This window comes from Onychostoma macrolepis, chromosome 23, assembly GCF_012432095.1.
Source record: "Onychostoma macrolepis isolate SWU-2019 chromosome 23, ASM1243209v1, whole genome shotgun sequence".
NCBI lineage: Eukaryota > Metazoa > Chordata > Actinopteri > Cypriniformes > Cyprinidae > Onychostoma > Onychostoma macrolepis.
Window position 1 is genome coordinate 5996939 of NC_081177.1, and position 23561 is coordinate 6020499.

Below are 23561 nucleotides of genomic sequence, written 5' to 3' on the forward strand. Positions count from 1 at the left end.
GCATTGTATGGGTCAAAATTATTGATTTTTCTTTTATGCCAAAAATCATTAGGATATTAAGTAAAGATCGTGTTCCATGAATATATTTTGTAAATTTCCTACCGTAAATATATCAAAACTTAATTTTTGATTAGTAATATGCATTGCTAAGAACTTCATTTGGACAACTCTAAAGGCGATTTTTTCAACATTTTGATGTATTTATTTTTTTGCACACTCAGATTCCAGCTTTTCAAACAGTTGTATCTCAGCCAAATATTATCTTATTCTAACAAACAATTGACCTTTATGACTGATTTTGTGGTCCAGGGTCGCATTTATGTCATTGAGCATATACATTGAGAGAGTAATTCTAAATAATAATAATATTAATAAAATAATGCGTAATATTAAACTCAGAAAATAATGCCTGTGACTATCTGAAACGCACAGGCCAGCGTGCTGCTCTGGTTGTGTCCCATCCTGTGGAGCGCGCGGCGCAGCCCTAGTTACCCATCAGCCTCCGCCCAGCGCACTGACTGCTGCTCCACTGCGGACAACAATGACGGACAACATTCCGCTGCAGCCTGTCCGACACAAAAAACGACATGACAACAAACGAAGAGACGGGTAAGAGCACGAAACGACGTTAAATGACAACAAAAGCGCGTCGGCTGGAACATGGAGGCTTGTTTATAGACGATATATGGAGGATAGCATAGAGGCTAACAGCCCAGCAACACTTAACCCGCAAAATTATGTCGATAACGACATTACATCGCGACGTGACACTGATCAGCTCTTTGTTTTTAATACATCGTTGTATATTCGCTATTAAGATGTCGTCTGAGCGATATTAGAGTCTTGATATTGTTGTATAAAGGAGAGACAAATGCACATCCTTGTTCCGGGACACAGGTGAATTGTTGTCAAGGATGTGTCACACATATTTAAAGAAAAACGTAAATATTTCTCCCTATGTATTCTGTTATGCTCTTTTTGACCAAATATTTTCGGTGTGAAGCATTTGAGGCCTTTTGTGAGGAGGGACGACACTTGGCAGCCTGATAAAGCTCTGATAGCAATATAATGGCCAGCTATTTATAAATACTTAAAAATAAAATCACCACGGTAACCACCGTTTCTGTCAAAATGCCATGCTTGCTGCAGATATTGATGCCATAATCTTCACCAAACAAAAAAGTACCATAGTACTAACATGATTTTTGGAGATGTAGTATTCTCCTAAAAGCCTATGAGTAACCGGTTGAACAGTACAAGGATAAACATGAAACTGCACTTTTAATTCTTTTAAATAAATTATGCATAATTTATTCTTGAACTGACCAAAGTATTTAAAGGTAGGTTACATTAAAAACATACGTTTTAACATTAGATGTTACATTTTGATGCTGGATCCACTATTGTTATGGAATTGTTCTGCAGTCTATACAGTATTCAATGCAATTAAGGAAAAATAATACCTTACTTGTACTTCAACAGGGATTGTTGCTACTGTGGGTTTGTTTTACATAATTAAAAAATGATATTTTAATATGATGTTTAATGCAAAACTGTAATCTAAATTTGGTTTCGAAATTACTTTCAAGACAGATATAGCTCATGTACTAAATAAAAAAATGCACTTAAATGCACAAATTCCGTTTAATTTTATTTTCTATAAGCTGTTGTCATTCAGGTATGCTTCACATATACGGAAGTACAATACCCAGTATATATATATAGTTCTTGATAAGAGTTTGTTTGATGAAGGTGTTGGTAAAAGCTAATATTTACTGACATGGTTTTGTTGCTTGCTTTAAAATATTTCTGTATCTGGATGTGAAGAATTTGCTTTACATTTCTGTATTAATTCTACCCACATGTAATGTTGATGATGATATTGTATATTCAGGTGCTGCCCGTGGTCCAGATGCTGCGGAGGGGGAGATTTCCGTCCTCGGACCGTGTGGTTGGGCCATCCGGAAAAGAGAGAGCAGAGATACCCAAGAAATGTCATAAACAACCAGAAATACAATTTCTTCACCTTCCTGCCGGGGGTGAGTGACTACAAACGTGCAGAGAGAACTGCCAGAATAATTCAAAACGAGTTGAGCAATGGTCTGTGTTGCTTAACATGTTATTGTATATTGTATGATATTTTATTGCAACCACTTAATCACATCCTAGCAACCACACAGAACTCCCTAGCAACCGCAGAACACCTTCACATCAGTTTTGCAATGCCTTGGCGACGACCCAGAACACCCTGGCAACTTGGTGGCAAATTTTGCACAAGCGGCACTTGCTTTTCACTGCAGAAAATGTACGAATCTCGTTTCCTCATGCCACGCAAGGCGCTACTTTAAAAACAACCTTGACCAGATTGATGAATGGAAAAAAAATATTTTTGCATTGCAAATGCCTTCTGGTTATTTTGAATAATTTGAAGGACAAATTATATTCGGCGTTCAATTCTGCATGTTTTGTAAACGAGTACCCAGAACTCTGGCATATAGTGAAAAGCAAACGGCGAGGTGGTTTAGTGTAAACACTTGAAGCTCTGTTTGGCATCGTCAAAACAAATGTAATTCTAGATGACCAGCGGTTGCTACGTGAGCCAATATGTGTTTCATAGTGGATGGAAATATGGTGAAATGATCACTAACAAAAAAAGTGCTGGACTGTAGTACCATGCTTTTTTTGGACGTGTACTATGGTAATTGCATGATTTATTTAAAGCATGATATGATATAATACGGTTCAAATTAAGTTTTGGGTCAGTAATTTTTTAATTTTTTTATTTAATAGAAATCAACACTTTTAAGTAGTAAGGACACATTAAATTGATCAGAAGTGACAGTAAAGACATTTATAATATTTATAATTATTATTTTTTTTTAATATAAAAAATATAATATATAAATAATGTTCATTTGAACTTTGTATTCATCAAAGAATCCTGAAAAAATTATTACTATCAAATTAAGCATCACAGCTGTTTTCAACATTGATAATAAAAGGAAATATTTAGCATATTAGAATGATGTCTGAAGTGTTGTGTGACACTGAAGACTGCAGTAATGTTGCTAAAATAGCTTTGCATCACAGGAGTAAATCACAGTTATTTTGAATTGTAATAATATTTTGCAATATTTCTGTTTGATCAAATAAATGCAACCTTTCTGAGCATAAAATACTTTCAAAAACATTATAAAATCTAACCAACACCAAACCTTTGAATGGTAGTGTATGAATATTCAGTACCATGGTATATATCATAGTACAGTTCAAACTATGAGATGTAAAATAATATCATATCGTGTGTTTGTGTTTGCAGGTGCTGTTTAACCAGTTTAAATACTTCTTCAACCTGTACTTTCTGCTGCTGGCCTGCTCACAGTTTGTGAATGAGCTCAGATTAGGGGCTCTGTACACATACTGGGTTCCTCTGGTGAGTCCGACCACAGTTTTGTCATGATAAATAGGCCTAATGGTCAAATTTGATAAATTTTTTGCTTTGTTTTTCGTAAGGGGTTTGTTTTGATCATTACGATCGTGAGGGAAGCTGTTGAGGAGATGCGATGTTTCCTACGGGACAAAGAGGTCAATTCACAGATCTACAGTAAACTCTCCACAAGAGGTGAGCCATTGTTTCCACTTATAAAGCATTTTATGCGCCACACACTGTTTTGTAGATTTATTGGATGAAGCTGATTCCTTATGCCTTGATTTGTTAGGTAAATGTGTGTTGTAAATGTTGCGAAGTGAGCAATCAGCGGGAGAGAGTTATTTGCTGGTTTTGTATATTTTTAATGTTCCCGTTTTATTGTTTGGCGTAGATTTGAATGTTGATTCCCTATGCAATGATTTGTTAGGTAAATGCCTTGTAATTAGCAATCACTTTTTGTTGTTGTTGTTTGTTGTAGACCTAAATGTTTTTTAGGTTGATTCAATGCACGTGGATTTGTAATGTAGGCACTAGTGAGCAATCAGATTTGCTGGCGGGGGTTTCATAGATTTTTTTAACATAATAATTTTTTGCTGTAGATGCAATACATTTTAATTACATATCAATGTTTTTGTGAAAGTCTAGCAGTGTGCATTCAATTCAAGATACAGATTTGTTATTTTTGTAGTGTTTTTTTGGTTTTATGTTTGCCATACATATAACTTTACACATTACATGTAACATTTGCTCACTTTCAGAATTTTGCAATGAATTATATATATATTTTTGATATACATGTGGTATTCCTGGTAAAAAATGACCGGCCTACATGTACTTGATTATACATTTCTTGTTGGCTGTATTATTAATTCTTGGATTCAATCTTTTTGTAAGCTTATTTTCTTTCATTTAGCAAAGGTTTTGTATTTCTTGTCTGAACTGGTTGATCGTAAGCTTCATTGATCTAAGCTTATGCACCTCAGTTTTTGAGTGAATATTGCCAAAATTATCTACAAATAATGCTGTTTTAAATTTTTTACTCCGTTTCAATCAATCAGTTCTAAAAAGAAATACAAATCCTTTGCTAACTGAAAGAAAACAAGTTGACAAAAATTCTAGTATTTGGTGGTAATGTAGCATAATGCGAAATTTACAAGAACACCAAATTGTCCCAATTTGGCACAACACAAGGGTTAGAAGAAGTCATTTGCAAACTTCTTTCATGTAATTTCTATGTCATTAAAATTTCCAAAATAATCAGCAACAATGCTACACTGCCTTTTTTATTCATATGAGGCTTGCTAAAGTATGCAGATGCATCAGCCATAAAACAGACTGCTGTTTGTCTTTAATTTGAGGTAGGGATGTAAATTGTATCATATACCGGGGGATGAAAAGCGTCTGACAATAAAAAGCGAAGAGAACCTCCTGTCGTTTCCATCACATGCCTTCCTTTGATCTGGCAGGCTCTCTTCTCTCATAAACCCAGCGTATGCGCGCTCGGCAGTAACGGCCTCCATATAAGGCTTATAGAGCGGAGCTGTGGCATTTGCTGGCTACCTGGGAGGGCTTCTGATTGCCCTGCCCAGACCAACAGGGATGAAAAACATCAAAGTTCATCATATTTAAACTGGCCCTCAACTCGTTTTTTTAATAGACTCACACCATTAAAGGTGGGTGTGGGATTTATGGTTGCACGTCACACCTTCCGGAGCAGAACACAGTTTTTCCTGGTTTCTGGAAGTTCGAAATTTAAGGGGACGATACCAAGTGACCGACCTGTAGGGGAACCAGTGGAGTAGGTGATATGGATAAAATATAGGCTTAATTGAAGAAATAATTAATAAAAAAACCCAATATAACCAGCACTGATTTAATTGTTAATTTGTATAAAACAAATCTGCAACAGTACTGACCTAAGTGCAATAAAAGTGTCCTTTTATTCTAAAAAGAATGCAGATATACATATGTGCTAATGTCTTACATATGCATTGGTAAAGGTCTCCACAGGGGTTAAAGGTCCCTGACCTTTTCCAAACAATTTTAGCTGTGCATTTTCAATGGAATGAGAGATCGTTCTCACAGCACTCTTGTAAAGCCGCATAGGAGGGTATTGTCTAAAAACAAATGGAAATCTCATATGCACTCAGAGCTTTTGAGCAATCTGAATGGGGACTTAAAGAAGGCTTAAATATGTGAGTCTTCACTGGAGGTTTTATCATGAAATATGCAGATTTAGGACCACCGGTGAAACCTCTGACAGATGCTTTTTTTAAAATTATTACATTGAGTCCTATTATGCAAGTTTTTTTTTTTGGGGGGATTGTAAAACTTTTCTAATGAACAATGTATGAGGATTGAACAGAATTCTCAAAGTCACGGAAATCCTTAATTTCTTTTTAAATTATGGGCTTTTGTAGTTGTGTTTTGATCTGAAATATGCAGAAATTGCTCTAAACGTTGTGGAAACTGAATCAATTGAAGATTTTTAGATTTTAGGCATTGCTTTTTCAGATTTTTGTACTTTTTATTCATTAAATTTTTTCCAATCTTATTACACTTGTGGTGTTTCTTGTCAAAAATGACTGACCTACAATTTCTTATTAAGCTAAATTATTAACAAATCTTGAATTCAGTCTCTGTGTCAACGTTTCTTTCATTTAGCACAGGTTTTGTATTTATTTTTGTAACTGATTGATCGTAGGCCTCATTGATCTGAGCGTACATACCTCAGTTTTCAAGTGAATATTGGCAAAAAAAAAAAATTTTTTTTTTACTTTCTTTGCTCTGAAATATGCAACTGGCTAGAAATTGCTTTTAAAAATTGTGGGAACTCCTAGATCAATTGAAGATTTTCAGATTTTAGGCATTGCTTTGCTTTTTTAGACAGTTTAAAATAATCATTGTATGCATCAGTTACAATTTACACACTTTTTTTGAAATGCATCAGTCTGATTTTCTCTTTATCTCTCTCCGCAGGAACCGTGAAGGTGAAAAGTAGTGGCATCCAGGTTGGAGATCTTATCATTGTTGAAAAGGTTGGTTTGCTAATCAGCTCACTCATTGTTAGGAATTGAGATCTTCTGACAAATGGCATCTCATACCTCTCAATGCTTTAGTTGTTTACCTTCCCCTGAGATTAGGGCAATTTGACCCCTCAGTGGGGCGGTAAGACATAACAAGCTTTATATAGATATGTAAAATGAAGATTGTGCTTGAATGTGCATTTTCAAAATGAAAATATAAGGTTTTCACACACTAGAGCTTAATTTTGTTATAGATCTAAAACTCCAACATAGAATATTTGTATTGTATTTATTTATTTATTAAAGTAACCAGTGGATCAAAAAGGTCTATGAGCTTTTAATGCTAAAAAGAGCTGTCAATCATTTTAAATGACTGAAACATGTGACCCGAGGCCAGTGGTTGGTTATTAGTAATCCTGCCTAATTCCACTCTGGTATTTAGTGTTGCCTTTTGTTCAACTATTGCCTTTTTGCCGTGCAGACTGAAGCCTATTGTAAGGGAATTGCGCTGTTGGTTTCCCCCTGCGAAGTCTGAGAACATGAAATTTGAGACGCGTCCGCAGTCTCCAATTACCCACCAGGCTAATTTTCTTAAAAATGTTGATTTTACACAGAAAGACGGCTCACACATGCTGCGCTCAATCTGGTATTGTTAAAAAAGCACTGTAAAAACCTTTATTATTAGGCAACCTCATGTGTGAATCTACTGAAAACATGTCCAGCTCACATTCTTTTCACCCCAAACTTAATTATTTTTTTTTTCATCATAATAGTATTTGCATGTTTTGCTTAAAGAAAATGCATTAGAGCATTATTTTACTGTTTTCCTCACCAAATTCTCATTAACGTCTCTTTGCATCTAGAATTTATTTTGTTATTCATATATTTCAAATTAGGTTTCTGTTGCTTTTAAAACAGTATTTTGTTTACAGTATTACATTAACACAAAATATTTTAAAAAATACGTAAATTAAACGGGTGGGTGGAAAATGTGCTTAATTGTCATGAACATAATGCAAGAGTTCATTATTCTCAGTATTTTATATATATATATATATATGGGTCATTGACGTATAAGGATTTTCGACAGGCCAGTTTTAAAATAGAAAAAATGATAATATCTACTGTAATTGTTCAAACATTAAGAATGTTGTGTACTCATAAATTCATATTAAAATTTTAAATTAAGTGATTTTAGTGTTTTTTCATCTAGATGAATTGGCCGTAGCCTTAAAAAATGTCATGTGGTGCGACCATGATTTATATTAAAATTAAATAATTTCCTTAACATGCTTAACAATGCTTCTCAGTAATTAAAATGTTTAGAAGCAAAGTATTTGCATTTGATTTGAGTCTTTGTAAATAATGATCTCTTATTTTTGTTATATAATTTCAGAGTTGCCTTCTTAAATGTAGTTAACAGACTTATTTTTCCTGTAAATTGCATAAAACTGATAAAAATTATTTAAAAAACACCATTCATTTAAGCATACTGTAGCAGTGATTCATATTTGAACCACAGAAATTAGATATTTCATTTTTATTTTAATACAGTTATTGCTATTATTGGTCGCACCACATGATGAGTGGTCACTCCAAATGACAAAAATACCTTATATCAATAAAAATCTATTTAAAGAGACATGGGTGAAAAGTGCAGCACCTGGCATTAACTGCAGGCATTTCTTTAGCCCCGGTTATTTCTGTACTTTGCCCAATATTGCCTGCTCAATTGACCCTTTCGCCGGGAGTTTGATTAACAGGCAGTCTGACATATTATAACGCTGACAAACAAACCAGACAGGAGAGTAGATTAAAGTCGGTGGACTTGAACTTGAAAAATGGTGTGTATTAACATATTTTCACGGTTGAAACAAGATACCTTCTGATGTTCATTCATGTTTATTTCACGTCATGACTAGTAAAGATGAAGAGATGATCGGGTTCATGTGCCGCTTGAACTGAGGCGCTACAGCGATCTGTCACGACATGTTAAAGAGCCACAAAACAGTATTTTTTTATATTTTAAAAAATGACAAAATTTGAACCCTGAGACTTTGTTTCATACTAAAAGTAACCAGCTCTGTCTTGTCTGTCGGCGCATTGTCAGTGTCCTCTTTGCTCCATGATGTATTTTTCAATGCGTGAGAACATGATGCGTGACATAAAAGTGCCATGGTTTGTCGGACTTAGCAACAGCAACTAAGGGGGGGTGGGTCTTTGTGAAAGGTCAATTTAGAGTAGGGGGAGGTTGCTGGCTCAGGTTCTGAGATGACAACTTGAAGATATAATCTGATAGAATAGATTAAAATAGTTAATAAATAAATAAAAAATTACTAATAAATGCATAATTACCCAACTAAAATTGCATGCTCTGAATTATTTATATATTTGCATTTTGTTCTCATATTGTACAAAGATTAAACATAAACCATTTGAAATGACCCAAATTGCATAAAAACATATTCCAAATTATACTAAAATAAAGTATTTTATGGTCATAAATATATAAATAATTCAGAGCATGCAATTTTAGTTGGGTAATTATGCATTTATTAGTAATTTATTATTTATTTATTAACTATTTTAATAGCACCACATGATATTTTCAAATTCTGTCAAAATTTACAAGCACAGAATTGGTCACCTAAACCAAAGAAGCTAGCTTCCCACAAAAGGTCACTATGAAATTTATAATGAAAATTCATAATTGCAGAAATAATTTATTATTCATTATGTTTTTGAGGTCATACCACATGATATCCAAATGTTGTAACTACATACCAGCCGTTAAAAAGCTTCTTTCTTTTCAGATTCTTATTTACATCATTATCTTAATAGGCTGTATATTAACTTATTAGGAGAAAAACGGTAGTTCTATTTGAAATCAGACATTTGAGCTCCCCCATATAGCCAAAGTGGCATGATCATAACACCTCAGCGAATATTCGACTGAGATTGACAAAAATTGTAGTCAGTAACGTGATCCGTTACATTACATATTTTAGGTAATATAATCAAATTACCTTTAGATTACTTTTGCTTTAGCTCGTTTATCACATTGATTTAAATAACATTATCTTGTACTAGGGCTGGGCGATATGAGCAAAAATTCATATCTCAGTATTTTTTGGCTGATTTGCGGTATATGGTATATATCTCGGTATTTTGGATTCGGATTAAACAAACAAATAAAGGGAATGTAACCACGTAGGCATATATTATGTGCAAAAAAGGGTTAAAATCACATTACATTCTAACATTGTAACATTGCAATCTAAAAACATAATGTTTGGAGATGGAGAATATACCTGTGAAATGTAAGTTATGCATTTAGGAAAACAGCACATCTCAAACACATTAAACAGCGCGAGTAGCATCTCTGTTAGCGGCACACGCAGCCTTTCTGTCAGAGCATCTGACGGGGTGAGCACGAGCCGCTTTAAACTGAAACTATAAACTATAGGCTAATATCTTACGAGTTTTTTAAAGCCCTTCATATAAAGCTTTTCACATGTTTAGAACAAATTGTATTATGCACTTTCTCCGCAGCAGTTCAGTCTGTGTCCTCCCTAGATATTTTTTCATATGCGAATGTTACTGTATATCGATATTAACGGTATTGCTTCATACCGTATCGCGTATAAAAAATATATCTATATCGTACAAACTCGATATACCTACCAGCCCTATCTTATACCATAATTATGTAAAAAATGCATATGCATGTGCATTGGCTGGTCTAGTCAGGTTTCTATGGGAAATTTGGCTCTTTCATTTAGAAGGTGGGACTATTCCTCCAACTGCGTTGCGGTTTCTCCTATTCATAAGTATAGGAGTGAACCATCTTTGTAATTTTATAGTCTTTGTTTTAAATAAAACACTTACTAAACAAGATGAAATATTTTTATTTACCTGCATGCCATGTGATCATTAATCAACATCAAAGAAACTGTGAACATGCAAATGTGATACTTAATTATTGAAATATTTATTTTAAAATCTCATTAAAATTTGGTGAATAAGGTTTAGATGATAAAAAGTTTTGGAATGCCTGCATTACATGTAACTAAGAAATAACGTGAATATGTGCATTTTAATTAGTTCTAATTAAAGGGATACTACACCCCAAAATGAAAATTTTGTCATTAATCACTTACCCCCATGTCGTTCCAAACCCACAAAAGCTTCATTCGTCCTCGGTACACAATTTAAGGTATTTTGGATGAAAACCGGGAGGCTTGTGACTGTCCCATTGACTGCTAAACAATTAGCACTGTCAAGGCACAGAAAAGTATAAAAAACATCGCCAAAATAGTCCATCTGCCATCAGTGGTTCAATCTGAATTTTATGAAGTGACGAGAATACTTTTTGTATGCAAAGAAAATAAAAATAACGACATTTATTCAACAATTCGTCTCCTCCCTGTCTCTCTGTGTCAGCGTAACGGCATTTTGGAGAGCATCAGATGGACTCAAAGTGCGTACGCTCTTCTCTGTCATCAGTAACCCCCTTCTCCCAAAACAGCTTATACTTCTGTTTCAGCTATTAAAATAGTTCAGTTTTGTATGAAATGCCAAAGTGATTGTATTTCGTTTTGTTATTTTATTAAGTTAATTTAGAAAAACGTTTGGAACATTTTTTTTATTTGTTAAATGTAAGTTTTTGTTTTTTAAAGTTGTTTAAAGTAACGACCAAGCGGCCAGCAGCAGGCAGCGAATTGATCATAGCCTATGTTTGATCAATTTAGCTTTCTTAAATCATCACGACTTCTCTAAAATTAAATCTATAATTATAAAACAGCTCCACAATGTTAGTTTAAATGCTTTTATTTGTGTGCACTCACAATATCAACAAAACGTGCTTTTATAAAATAAAGATAAAAAAAATCGGTTTTGAGCAAGCGGAGCGCTTCTGAAAGACTAAAACAGCAAATACTTGCCTCGCTGACTTGATAAATATACTATCTATAGAAAGCTTTGAATTACTACTTTAAAACGAAATAATTCGAATCGAAAACAAAAACTTTCAATATAAAATCCATTAAAAAAAAATAGATGCATTTCTCTCTAAAGGCGCATCCAATGAGGAGATGGCGAGTCAGGATCATCATCAAATGCATGGATGATCCAAAATGCAGCTTTTCCCGAAGCATTGGGAACTTTTAGTAACTTCCTGCGCTCCAACTTCTCCCGGATGCTCTGCATGGTCAACTGTCACCTGTATGCTATGCATGCGTATATGCGTTGCGTATTGCGACGTATAATATTTATAATACACTCACAGAAATAAAGGTACAAAAGCTGTCACTGGGGCGGTACCTTTTCAAAAGGTACATGTTTGTACCTAAAGGGTCCATTTTGGTACCTTAAAGGTACATATTAGTACTTAAAGTGTACAAAAGTGTACCTTTTGAAAAGGTACCGCCCCAGTGACAGCTTTTGTACCTTTATTTTCTGAGAGTGTAAATCATCAGTAGCCTACGGGACCTGATGGGCTTGCAGACCTCTAGACTGCGCCAATTTAGAGTTTCATGCTAGAACTCACACACACACACACACACACACACACACACACACACACACACACACACACACACATATCTCTCTCACTCTCTCTCTCTCTCACTCTCTCTCTCTGTCTCTCTCTCTCTCTCTCTCTCTCTCTCTCTCTCTATATATATATATATATATATATATATATATATATATATATATATATATATATATATATATATATATATATATACACACACACATCTCAGCATTTGGAATTTATCTTTTTTTAATTAGCTTACTATTATTGTACTGTTAATACAGTATTTTTACTATATTACAATAAATATTACTTTAATATCGTGACTTTTAAAACTATCTAAGATAAACAATCTAGAATTTTTTTGTTATACATATATTTCAAAATAGGTTTCTGTTGCTTTTAATACTGTTAATACTTGTTTACTGTATTACATTAACACAAAATATTAAAATAAAATGCATAAATCAAACTAATTTTTTCATTATGCTAATGAAAATTAGGAGAAAATTGTATTTGATTGTAATGAACATACTGCTAAAATTCAATATATATCAATATAATATTTCTTTTTAATTTTGGGGGGTGAATTGTCACAGATTTTGTGGTATTTGAATTATTCAGACTTGATAAATCAATTATGTCAGCAGCTTTCTGGTTGTATTTCACCTTCAATGTAATATGTTTGATCTTCTAACCCTAATCTGTGGAAAATCCAATTGGGTTTAATATTTAGAGCTTGCATGCGGGTTATGGGTTACATATAGTAAAAGCCTAATTGATTAAAAGCGTTGCCCACGTTTGAGATACCGAAGTCCCGTCCTATGTTTTGAAACATCTGCCGAGTTTAATAGCGTGGCGAATTCATCTTCTAATAACTACAAACAGAGCTGGGAGTGAAGCGAGGGTCAGGCCGGGTGGAACGGGCGGTCAGAGCTGCCACGGGGCACCACCCAGTGATTTGCTGCAGGCTGTACTCTTAAAGCTAGCCGAATACTGGTAATTGAGTAGATTAAAGCCAAACTGAACTCATACAACTAAACCAAGGTGACTGCTGCTGACGACATGCTTGAGTCTGTGCCTTTACTTTTTATCTTTTACCTTGTTTTTCTCTCTTTCTTCTCCTTCAATCCCTATCTCTCCCTTTATAGAATCAGCGTGTTCCTGCAGACATGATCTTCCTAAGGACCTCTGAAAGAAATGGTAAACATCTGTCGGTCATTCATCCAAATTTCCCAAACAAAAGGGCAGGGGAAATGACATGGCCGCGAGGGCAACTGCATGTAGATGGAGGGATTAGCCTGAACCTCAGACATTTAATGATCTGCGCTGAAATTGCCCAGAAAGATGGCATGCATTGTGATTTTTTTAAATTCTCTTTAAAACACTGACTGCTTTAGATTAGTGTGACCAGACATACCAGTTTCCAGTGTCCTGTTCATGCTTGTTTAAAAAACATTATATGATTGCATACATTTTATTTCATCATTATTTTAAGTTTTAGAAAAAATATTAATTTATTAAACAAAACAATCACAAACAAACTTTTATTTTATATACATTATTTTATATATATATATATATATATATATATATATATATATATATACATTATTTATTAATAGATTTTTCTATTGTTTTATATTTCTATAGGAAAAAGGCCCCATAGTTGTTACTTACTAGTTTCTAAAATTTAATTTTATCTTTATTGTTAGTTTTAGAATTAAAAATAGTTTAAACATTAAAACTTAAAACAAAACAATCACAAACAAACTTTACGGACAGAACATATTTTCATATTTATATCGATTTGTAAATATTTATTTATTGGTTTTTATTTATATAGTAAAAAAGCCTCATAGTTATTACTTACCAGTTTCATGTTTAATCTTTGTTTTTAGATTTACACAAAAAGAAATTAACTTGGTAAACAAGACAATAAAAAAAAACAATCACAAACAAACTTTATATTTTTATTATTTGTATATTTTTATTTTGTTTTATATTTATCTAGCAAAAAGGCCCCATAGTTATTACTTACCAGTTTCTAAAATTTTATTTTAGTTTTAGTTTTAGAATAAAAAAAAAATGAACCCATTAAACAAGACAGAACATACTGACAGAACATATATTTATATATATTATTTATTTGTATATATTTATTTTTATATTTATAGTAAAAACGGCTCCGTAGTTATTACTTACAAGTTTCTTACATTTATTCCGTTAGATTCATGCAGTAATTATTTAGATGATTAACATTATTACCAATGTAATTTGACATCATTTTCGACAGACTTAATTGCATAAGTGTGCTGATGACTAAATTTAATTTAGAGTATGATGTTTCATACTCCATCGCTTTACTACATTTACCATGATCACAAAACTAGTGTATTTGCCCCTGTTTTCTAATTAATTTTACACTGATAAATTGACTTTTTAGCTAGAAATATCCCTGGTTGTCATTTCAGAAATCTGGTCACCTCACACTAGATCCTGTGTTGAGACTGATGCAATCTTGAATGACAATCTTTTTGTCTTTCAAATTTCAAGGTAGCCAGAAGGAAAATCAAGCCATGCAAAGTAGCTAAAAATTTAAAAATTAGACACTGCAAACAAATTTAAAGTGCCATCAGGAACAGAGACAATGGTTCATCTGAATAAGCAAATCGGGTAAAGCATTAATGTGTAGTTTTGTTGCTAAGGTAAAAAACTCTCATAAAACACATTTTTAGTCTCCATTTTTGTAGGTTTTGGAAAAATGAGTAGCTTCAGATTGGTCTAAATAGATCCGATGAACTTTTTTTCAGTGCTGGAATTCCGCCTGGCTGAGATTTCCTTTTTGGGGGGTGGAAGTTGCCAGTAGTGCTTGATGTGTTAGTGTTACGGGAAGGGAAGCATTGTTATCTGCCCCGCAGATGGACACCATTAGGCAATTATTAAGAGTCCAGGGTTGAATGGCAGAGCGACATATCTTTAAATGAGTGGGGGCTGGGTGGGTGACACGCTCTAAAGGCAGCACTAGCTGTAGGCTTACTGGAGTTGTTTGCATGACTAGCAGTTCAGTTTGGCTGGAGAACGCATTTGATCAGTTTAGACACTGCATGCGGTGAGTAAAGGTACTAAATAAGCTATTCAGTAAAACAGAAACATGTCTCTTTGAGCCACACTGCCCTCTGGAGTTCATCAGAAAGACTTTACAATAAAGTATTCTGTTTAAAATGTTTCCAGAAACAATGATTAGGGATATCAAACTGACTTTTTTTATATCCTAAAATATTTAGATATATATTTAGACTTTTTTTTTCTCCTGTTTTTCATCATAAAGGCTCCTGTTTTCTGAGGACTGATCAGTTGGATGGAGAAACTGATTGGAAACTGCGCCTCCCTGTGGCCTGTACACAGAGACTCCCGACCGCTGCTGTGAGTTTAGTCCACGATTTGTTTGTTATTATAAGTCATAAAAGAGCATTGGAGTGAATATAATGTATTATACAGTCATAGTGTAGGACAGAAAAAGTACCACATTCACACATTTTGAGTATTTATTCACAAAAAGCATTACCTTGAACGAAAGAAATTGCAGAACCTGCGATTAAGAATTGTTGACTTTTATCCATAAAAGCCTTGATTTTCATCATTACAGTTTTTTGCTGGTATTATTGTGGAGGTTAATCATGGAAGTTAAATTAGTTTTGAATGCTATTTCACATTGTCATAAATGGCTTAAAGTTGTTTTCTACATTTCTTCAGGATCTACTGCAGATCAGGTCGTTTGTTTATGCTGAAGAGCCGAACATCGACATCCATAACTTCATCGGTACCTTCACTAGAGTGAGTGCACATCTCATCGCTCGTCAGAGGAGATGCGCTGTTTGAGAACTGACAAAACCCTCATTGCGTGACTTGCTTTTTGTTTTGCATCTGACAGGAAGATGGAGACCCTCCAGTTAATGAAAGTCTGAGCATTGAGAACACTCTCTGGGCGAGCACTGTCATTGCTTCTGGTAAACAACAGAAAATAATGTCTTGCAAACAGAAAATTATTAATAATTAATAATAGATATCAATCACAGATTTGAATGGAAATCCAAGTGAACTATGCATTGTTCGCAGAAGCTTGCATTACTGTCTTATTTGATTAGTTCAATGATACTATTAAATTACTAAATGTAATTTTTTGTTGCTATAATGCCTGATTTCACCAGTTGATTAGATTCAAATAAGTACATTAATTTACTGGGCATGCAATTTTTAATATTTCGAATGAATGCAATCACTGATAATACTAAAACATTATATTACAAACAATAGGTAATGATGATAGAATTTTGAAATTGAAAAACATGAAGTAATCATTTATAACACTGAAAATGTAAAGCATATAACCAGGAACACAATTTTTAGCAAAGCAGAATTATTGTTTTTTTTTGCTAGTATCACCATTGCCATGTGCATGAGGGACCAGAACTACAATTTCAGAGATTATGCACAAAAAATATTTACAATTGTACTTTTACTGTCACTGACACTAATTAAATAAGTATGTCATGATTATTGGTGGGTTTTCACTGAAGCAACAACAAAAAATGCAGCAAATGTGTTTTTTGAGAAAAGCTGAGGCAAATTCAGCCATTTTTGGCTGCAAAAATAAAAAAAACTAAAAATCCTGCAAAATCCTGGTCGGACTCAAAGTGGCTTAATGCTTCTCAGCCATCTTACAACATGGAAAGCAGCACCATTCCTTCTTTTAAGTTGAGAAAAGCTTGTTAGATATTCCTCATAAATGTTTTGTTCTCTAATCCAAGGCACAGTGGTTGGGGTGGTGATTTACACCGGTAAAGAGCTGCGCAGTGTAATGAACACCTCCAACCCAAGACACAAGGTAAAATTTGCAGTATCCTAAAGTCAACATAAATTTAGACCAAAGTCCAAAACTTTTCAATCTGTTTCACACTCCTACTGTGCGTGATGTGCTGTTGCAGATCGGCCTGTTTGACCTGGAAGTGAACTGTCTGACTAAGATCCTGTTTGGTGCTCTGGTGGTGGTGTCTCTGGTCATGGTGGCTCTGCAGCACTTCGCTGGACGCTGGTATCTCCAGATCTTCCGCTTCCTTCTGCTCTTCTCCAACATCGTCCCCATCAGGTAGGAATTATTCTCCTCTATATGTCGGTAAAGTCTACAGCTGTCAATTTATTTAAAATCATTCTTTGATATCTTTCATGCTGAATGTCCAGTAATGCTTGATTGATTGATCAACTGACATTTGGCATTTTATGACTACCATATGACTAAGTTGTGCAAATTGTACAAATTGTAATACATATTGAGCAAGAGTTTTAAATGTAGCTTGCAAGATTTCTTGATCCCATTTCTGTATAATTTCTAGTACTCTCTCCCAAAAGTGGCTGAAAAGCCAGTAATGGGATGCACCAATGTATCGGCCAATAATCGGTATCAGCCGATATAAAGCAGCTGCATTATCAGCCGTCAACCAATTGTTTAAAAACAGTCAACGATTAGGGCCAATTATATGCTGTCAATCAAAAGAGGGCGGAAAAATTATGCCATTATAAAATGTCCTTATGTTCAATTGAGTTGTATTTGAGTGTAATTATTATATCTAAAAATAATAGCCAAATGTTATTCTGAATAATTGACTATCAGTATTGCCAGAGAAATTTAGTATTGCTGCATCCTTAATGTCTAGCACTTATGCTTTATTTTCAGTTTGCGTGTGAATTTGGACATGGGAAAAATGGTGTTCAGTTGGATGATCAAGAAAGACTCTAAAATCCCCGGGACCGTAGTTCGAGCCAGTACCTTCCCAGAGCAGCTGGGCCGGATCTCTTATCTGCTCACAGACAAAACTGGTATGATTTCATTTAACTGTAAAAGCTAGTGTAGAATCTGCATTTTTGCTAGCAAAGCGACAAAAGGTGACAGATTTTAGTTGGATTTTTAACATTTAACTTCAGTAAAGACATTTATAATGTTACAAAAAATTCCTATTTCAAATAAATGCTGTTCCTTTGGAACTTTTTTTATTCATCAAAATAATCCTGAAAAAATTAATCACACTTTCCACGAAAATATGAAACAGCACAACTGTTTTCAACATTGATAATAATCAGAAATGTTTCTTGAGCAGAAAATCAACATATTAGACTGATTTCTGAAGGATCATGTGACACTGAAGACTGGAGTAATGATGCTGAAAATTCAGCTGCGCATCACAGAAATAAATGACATTTTACAATATATTACAATAGAATGTAGGTATTTTAAATTGTAATAATATTTCATAATATTACTGTTTTTACTGTGTTTTTAATCAAATAAATGCAGGCTAGATGAGCATAAGAGACAAAAATCTTACCAACCCCAAACATTTGAACTAGTGTTGTCACGGTACCAAAATTTCAGTATTCGGTACCGATACCAGTGAAAATCCACGGTTCTCGGTACAAATTTTGGTACCACATGCTAATTAAAAAACACACTATTTTTAATAATAAAGTCAAACAAAAATAAAATGTACAAAAATCAATGCCATTCTTTATGTGTATCAAGTTTTTCCTCAAGTAATAAAAGTATGAAAAACAGTAAGCAGTAAAGTTTCACCCAGATTTAATTTGTCTTTTAATTAATGAAATTTAAATAGATTTTATTTTTTTGGTAAATAAAGGGGATATGGAAGAAATATTGTGTGATTATTTATTTAAAAATAAAATATTAACTTTTTTCAACAGTAGTAATAGTATCACATACATTCTACTAAATAATAGTAATATATTTCTGGCACAATGTCTTTAAGATAAACTATTATTTTGACGGGTTGCCGTGAATACCTTTAAATTTCTGTGTGTAGCTATATGATATGACGCTGGTTTTACTCAAATGAAATGGTAAAATGCTCGTGAAGTGACTCTCAGAGCAGTTCTGTAGATGTTGTTTATGTATTTATGTCCTCATTGAGACGGCAGATGCTGAAATCACCGTGAGCGTCACGCGTGCTTCAGTGTGTTTAGTTAAAAAAATAAATAAAAAACGCGCGTCTCTGCCATTCACACAGAGACTCGCAGAACATGCGGGATTCATATCTGAATCGACTTTTACGGCTTAATGTTTACAAATACTAATCCATGTCGCGATTTGATTTAAGTGTAATGACCTACTTTTGATTAATTCATCCAAACTTTGACAAATTCCGTGACATTCCGTGCTAAACTATAAATTCCGTTTTTATAACTGGATTCCGAGATTCCGTCCGCGTTTTCTGCATCGCGGAAATCATAGGGCCGTACGCGTCAAGAACCGGGTTGACCGGGTACTCGGTACCACCGGTACTTAAAAAAACCTGGTACCGTGACGTTTTCATTTTTTTAGTACCGACTTGGTACCGAAGTACCGGGTCATTGGACAACACTAATTTGAACAGTAGTGTGTTTTAGAGTAAAGCGGAATACACTGTGGGAAATATTTGGTTGGATTGTGGAAATGATTGGTTTAATATATTATTTTAATATCGTTTATTAGCAGCAACCATCAGAGCATCTAAGCAACCACATCGCAACAAATTCAAGCACCACTCACATTTTCTTCAGAAAAAGTCTAGTTACCTTTATATAAGGGGAAGTTAGTTGTAAAAATGAACATTTTTATATGACTCGCGAGAAAAGGTAAAAGGAAGTCGTGGCTTTGACAGTTAAATTTACGTTCCTTAATGCAAAGGGCTTTTCTGAATGAACCAAAGCAGAAATGAGAGCGTTGTGCTGGTGTGTTTGAGAGTTGATAGTGTTGAAGTGTTTTTAAAAGTTTCTCCCAGTAGCTCACAGGTAGCTGAGGCTCTTACCATGGGGCTTAAACTTGTGTGCCGAGAGCGCAGACATGCCACTTATTACAGCCTTAAATCAGAGATGAGCTGAAGGTTCTCATCCTCGCACACTTACCACACAGAGTCAGCCAGTGCTACCCTTCAAATTTATGCATTCGACCGCCTGTAAAATTACAGCCTGTTTCCCACATGGACGCTGATGTAGCTTGACCGAGCCAGTGAATAAAGGAGGTCAGAGGTCATCGTAATGTAAGGGGTAGACCAGCGACGCCTGACTGAAATACTACCGAAAGGCTCTGTTTAAGAGCGGCCAACGCAAGAGGTGTCAGGAAACGAACCCAAGGCTCTTTGTCATTAACAAGCCATTAGTGTTTATATTGTTTAGTTTGAGGTTTTTGGCTACAGGAAGTGCATGTCGATCAGGGGAGGTTGTTAGAGGCTGACGTTTCCTTTCACAGATATTTCTCTTTTATTGGCTATGTTCGAATTCGAGTACTACTGTATTGCATACTGTACAGTATGTACAGTGTACTGCCTACTGTTTAAAAATAGTTTATAAGAAGGTCTAGGCTGAAAGATTGTAGGTTCGAACCCAACTATAACCATTGGAACCCGGTGTTGTTTTAGTGTAATTGAGATACTATTATAGTTTTATTAATATTTTGAACTACGTTTTTATTAAAAATTTTGTTGTTTTTGCTTTTTTAATGTCTATATAGTATGATTTAATTTTTATGTCCATTTTAGTTATTTTAGTGCACAAGTTAAACTAAAATAAAATAAGAAATGTTCCCTAAAAGTTTATGAGAAATGATGACTAGAAGTTTGTTTTTATAGTTTATTTCAGTAATTCCGTTAACTCCGTTTATTAGGGGAGGGCGATATGAGCTAAAATTCATATCACGATATTTTCCACTGTCCAGATGATATTGAGATTATATCGCGATATGAGAAAGAAAACAAAATTGGAATCACATTTTAGTAGACCTTAGTTAAATTACAGGCAAAATATGTATTTTAACCTTATATAACTAGAAAAAAAAACATGCTTTCAAGATCTAAGGCAAAAATAGTCTGACTTTAGATGTGTGAAATTATGCTACATAAGACACCTGCACAAAAGAAAAACAGCAAATGGACTGAAAGAACATGCAGATTCACTCTATGACAGCAGATGGCACTTATGGCCTCAATTTAGCGTTCCTTTGGTTACCGCTGTAAATAAAGCTGCTCTGCGCTGCGCTTATGAACACGGAGGTAAGAGAAAGAGAAATGCCATCTAAAGTTTTCTGAAGAGAGTTCCCTTCAGATATTCATTCATATTAACCCCCTGCCCCCAATTCAATATTTATATTTTTCTTCCTATATTTCGAGCATTGTGAACAGTGATCTTGCGCTTGTGTTCTGCATCTCTGTCCTGTGTTGACGGCCGTTTACAGACTTAGTAATATTTCCACACAAATTACTTTTTGGGAAATTATTATAATCCAGTTTGTGTGCAGTTCCAGAATAGAAATCAGCCAAAATATATTTAAAAGCCGATCGTGTGTTTGGAGCAAAAACCATCCGGTTCTGATCTATGGCCGCTCAAGCGGTGCAGTTCTCTCTCTGATGATGCAGTAACGACTGCGGGGGAAAAAAAATCCATGAATATGTAACGGTATCCACGGTATAGCAAAATTCACGGTATAGCAAAATTAACGTAGTCACGTTAATACCGGTATAGCGCCCACCCCTACTGTTTATTTTAAGCTTTTAACTTCTATTTTCGTTAAGCAACTAAAATGTTTTTTTTTTAATGGTTTTTTAAACTACAATTATCCTTTTGTGACCGTGATCTAGACATTTGATCTCATTTTATTTGATAGAAGCTGTACCTGTAAATGTTACCAGTGATAGTATTATTTATATACTTTTATTTGAATTCGTTTTTATTTTTACATTTTCAGTTTTCTTTTAATTTTATTTTAGGTTTTAGTAATTTTGTTTTGTGCTTTTGTAAATTTATTAGGGTTTTTTATTTTTTTATTTTTAAGTATTTTTTTTTTTTAGCTTTCATTTATTTATTTGGTATTTAGAAATTGTAGCATTTCAGCTTAAACCTATTTTATATACATTTCTAATTTATCTTTAAGTTTAGTTTTTTTTAATATATATATTTTATATTTATTTCATATTTATTTCAAATATTGAAAGTTATGTTTAATAATTTTAGTTTCAGTTAAAAACAACACAAAGTGTTACTAAAAACATCTGCAAAAATGACCTGTAGTTATAGTCATATAAGCAGATCTGTTTGTTTAGGCAGGATGGCTCGCCCTCCACTAATGTTAATGCTTTTCACAGGGACTCTCACTCAGAATGAGATGGTGTTCAGACGACTCCATCTTGGAACCGTGGCGTATGGGATGGACTCCATGGATGAAGTGCAGAGTCACGTGTTCAGCGCTTACACTCAGGTATTTCCCAGGATTCTCTGCATGGCAAACTGAGCATGCTTGCATCCAATTTTTGCATCTAATTCATGTACACCCAGTTTTTGGGCAAAGTATCACAATGCATATGTAGTTTGTGCAAAGGTACAATGATGCAGCATGCTCCAACCATCTTCCCAAATTTGTAATGAGAAGATGATGGTTTAATATTTAAAAATAAATAATGCATCCATAAAAGTTCTTGTAATTTTATAATAGTACTGTAAAATACAATTATTTTTCTTAATTATTATTATTATCCTGTGCACAATTTGTTTTACTATACATAAAATATTGCAGTAGTATTTTGTTTATACATATATATATATATATATATATATATATATATATATATATATATATATATATATATATATATATATATATAAAATTTTATATTTTGTATTATATAGTAGTAATAATAATAATAATTATTATTATTATTATTTATTTTAAAATATTTATAAAAATATATATTTATGTATTATTAATTGTTTTAGCCATATTGATATTTAATCTCAAAATGGTGGCAAAATTGTGCAGCGCTACAAAAACAAGTAAAACAAATCTAGATTTTGTTTTAAATCACGTTTTAATATAACCAGTCCTTTTTTAATAAAGAATAAAAAAAAAATTGAAAGTCTAATGAAAAAGCAATGAAATTTAATCCAAAATTTGAACCCTAAATATAACTGTATTGTGCATGGCGTTAACAACTCCAAGGTCATGGGTTCGATTCCCAGGGAATGCATAAACTGATAAAATGTGTAGCTTGAATGCAATGTAAATTAGATTTATCTGTGATATATGATTTTGGTCATACCACCCATCTTTAATATGCGGATTGGGATGCAGGCCGACCCTGTATAACTGTCCTGTTTAGAAAAGCCTTCACAAAGCCCAATTGTTGAGCTTTTGTCCAGCAAACAGAGTGAAGTCCTTGTAAAATGAGTCCCTTTCACCTCTCACTGATATGTTTTGTCCGTTTGACACCAGAGGTCACTGAGACAGGAAACCGGGGTTACAAGTACTCTGGCCTCTCAATAGCTTATGTACGAACTTACAAACTCTGTCATTAGCCCTCGGAAATGTGCGCTCTATAAATAGTAGCTCGGTGCTGAAGGTAATTGTTCATATATGTAACACATCTGGGAGCGTTTATGAGTCCTTTTTCAGGATATTAGCAAGGGTTGGTTTATTAGCAATCAGAGACATGGATATTTTGATCATTTTGACAACCTGAAGTGCTCATTT

General features: G+C 34.0%; 1 protein-coding gene across 1 annotated transcript in view; it reads left to right on the forward strand.

Annotated features, from left to right (window-relative positions):
• Positions 1-449: 449 nt before the first annotated feature.
• Positions 450-23561, forward strand: part of LOC131531771 (probable phospholipid-transporting ATPase IIA) — a 59157-nt gene continuing 36045 nt past the window's right edge. The window contains exons 1-13 of the mRNA XM_058762801.1: positions 450-609; positions 1895-2039; positions 3320-3433; positions 3514-3622; positions 6410-6468; positions 13144-13195; positions 15324-15418; positions 15749-15829; positions 15927-16002; positions 16804-16880; positions 16981-17141; positions 17727-17869; positions 22180-22292. Coding sequence (XP_058618784.1) covers positions 542-609; positions 1895-2039; positions 3320-3433; positions 3514-3622; positions 6410-6468; positions 13144-13195; positions 15324-15418; positions 15749-15829; positions 15927-16002; positions 16804-16880; positions 16981-17141; positions 17727-17869; positions 22180-22292 — 1293 coding nt within the window. The 5' untranslated portion in view covers positions 450-541. The remainder of the gene's footprint in view (positions 610-1894; positions 2040-3319; positions 3434-3513; positions 3623-6409; positions 6469-13143; positions 13196-15323; positions 15419-15748; positions 15830-15926; positions 16003-16803; positions 16881-16980; positions 17142-17726; positions 17870-22179; positions 22293-23561) is intronic.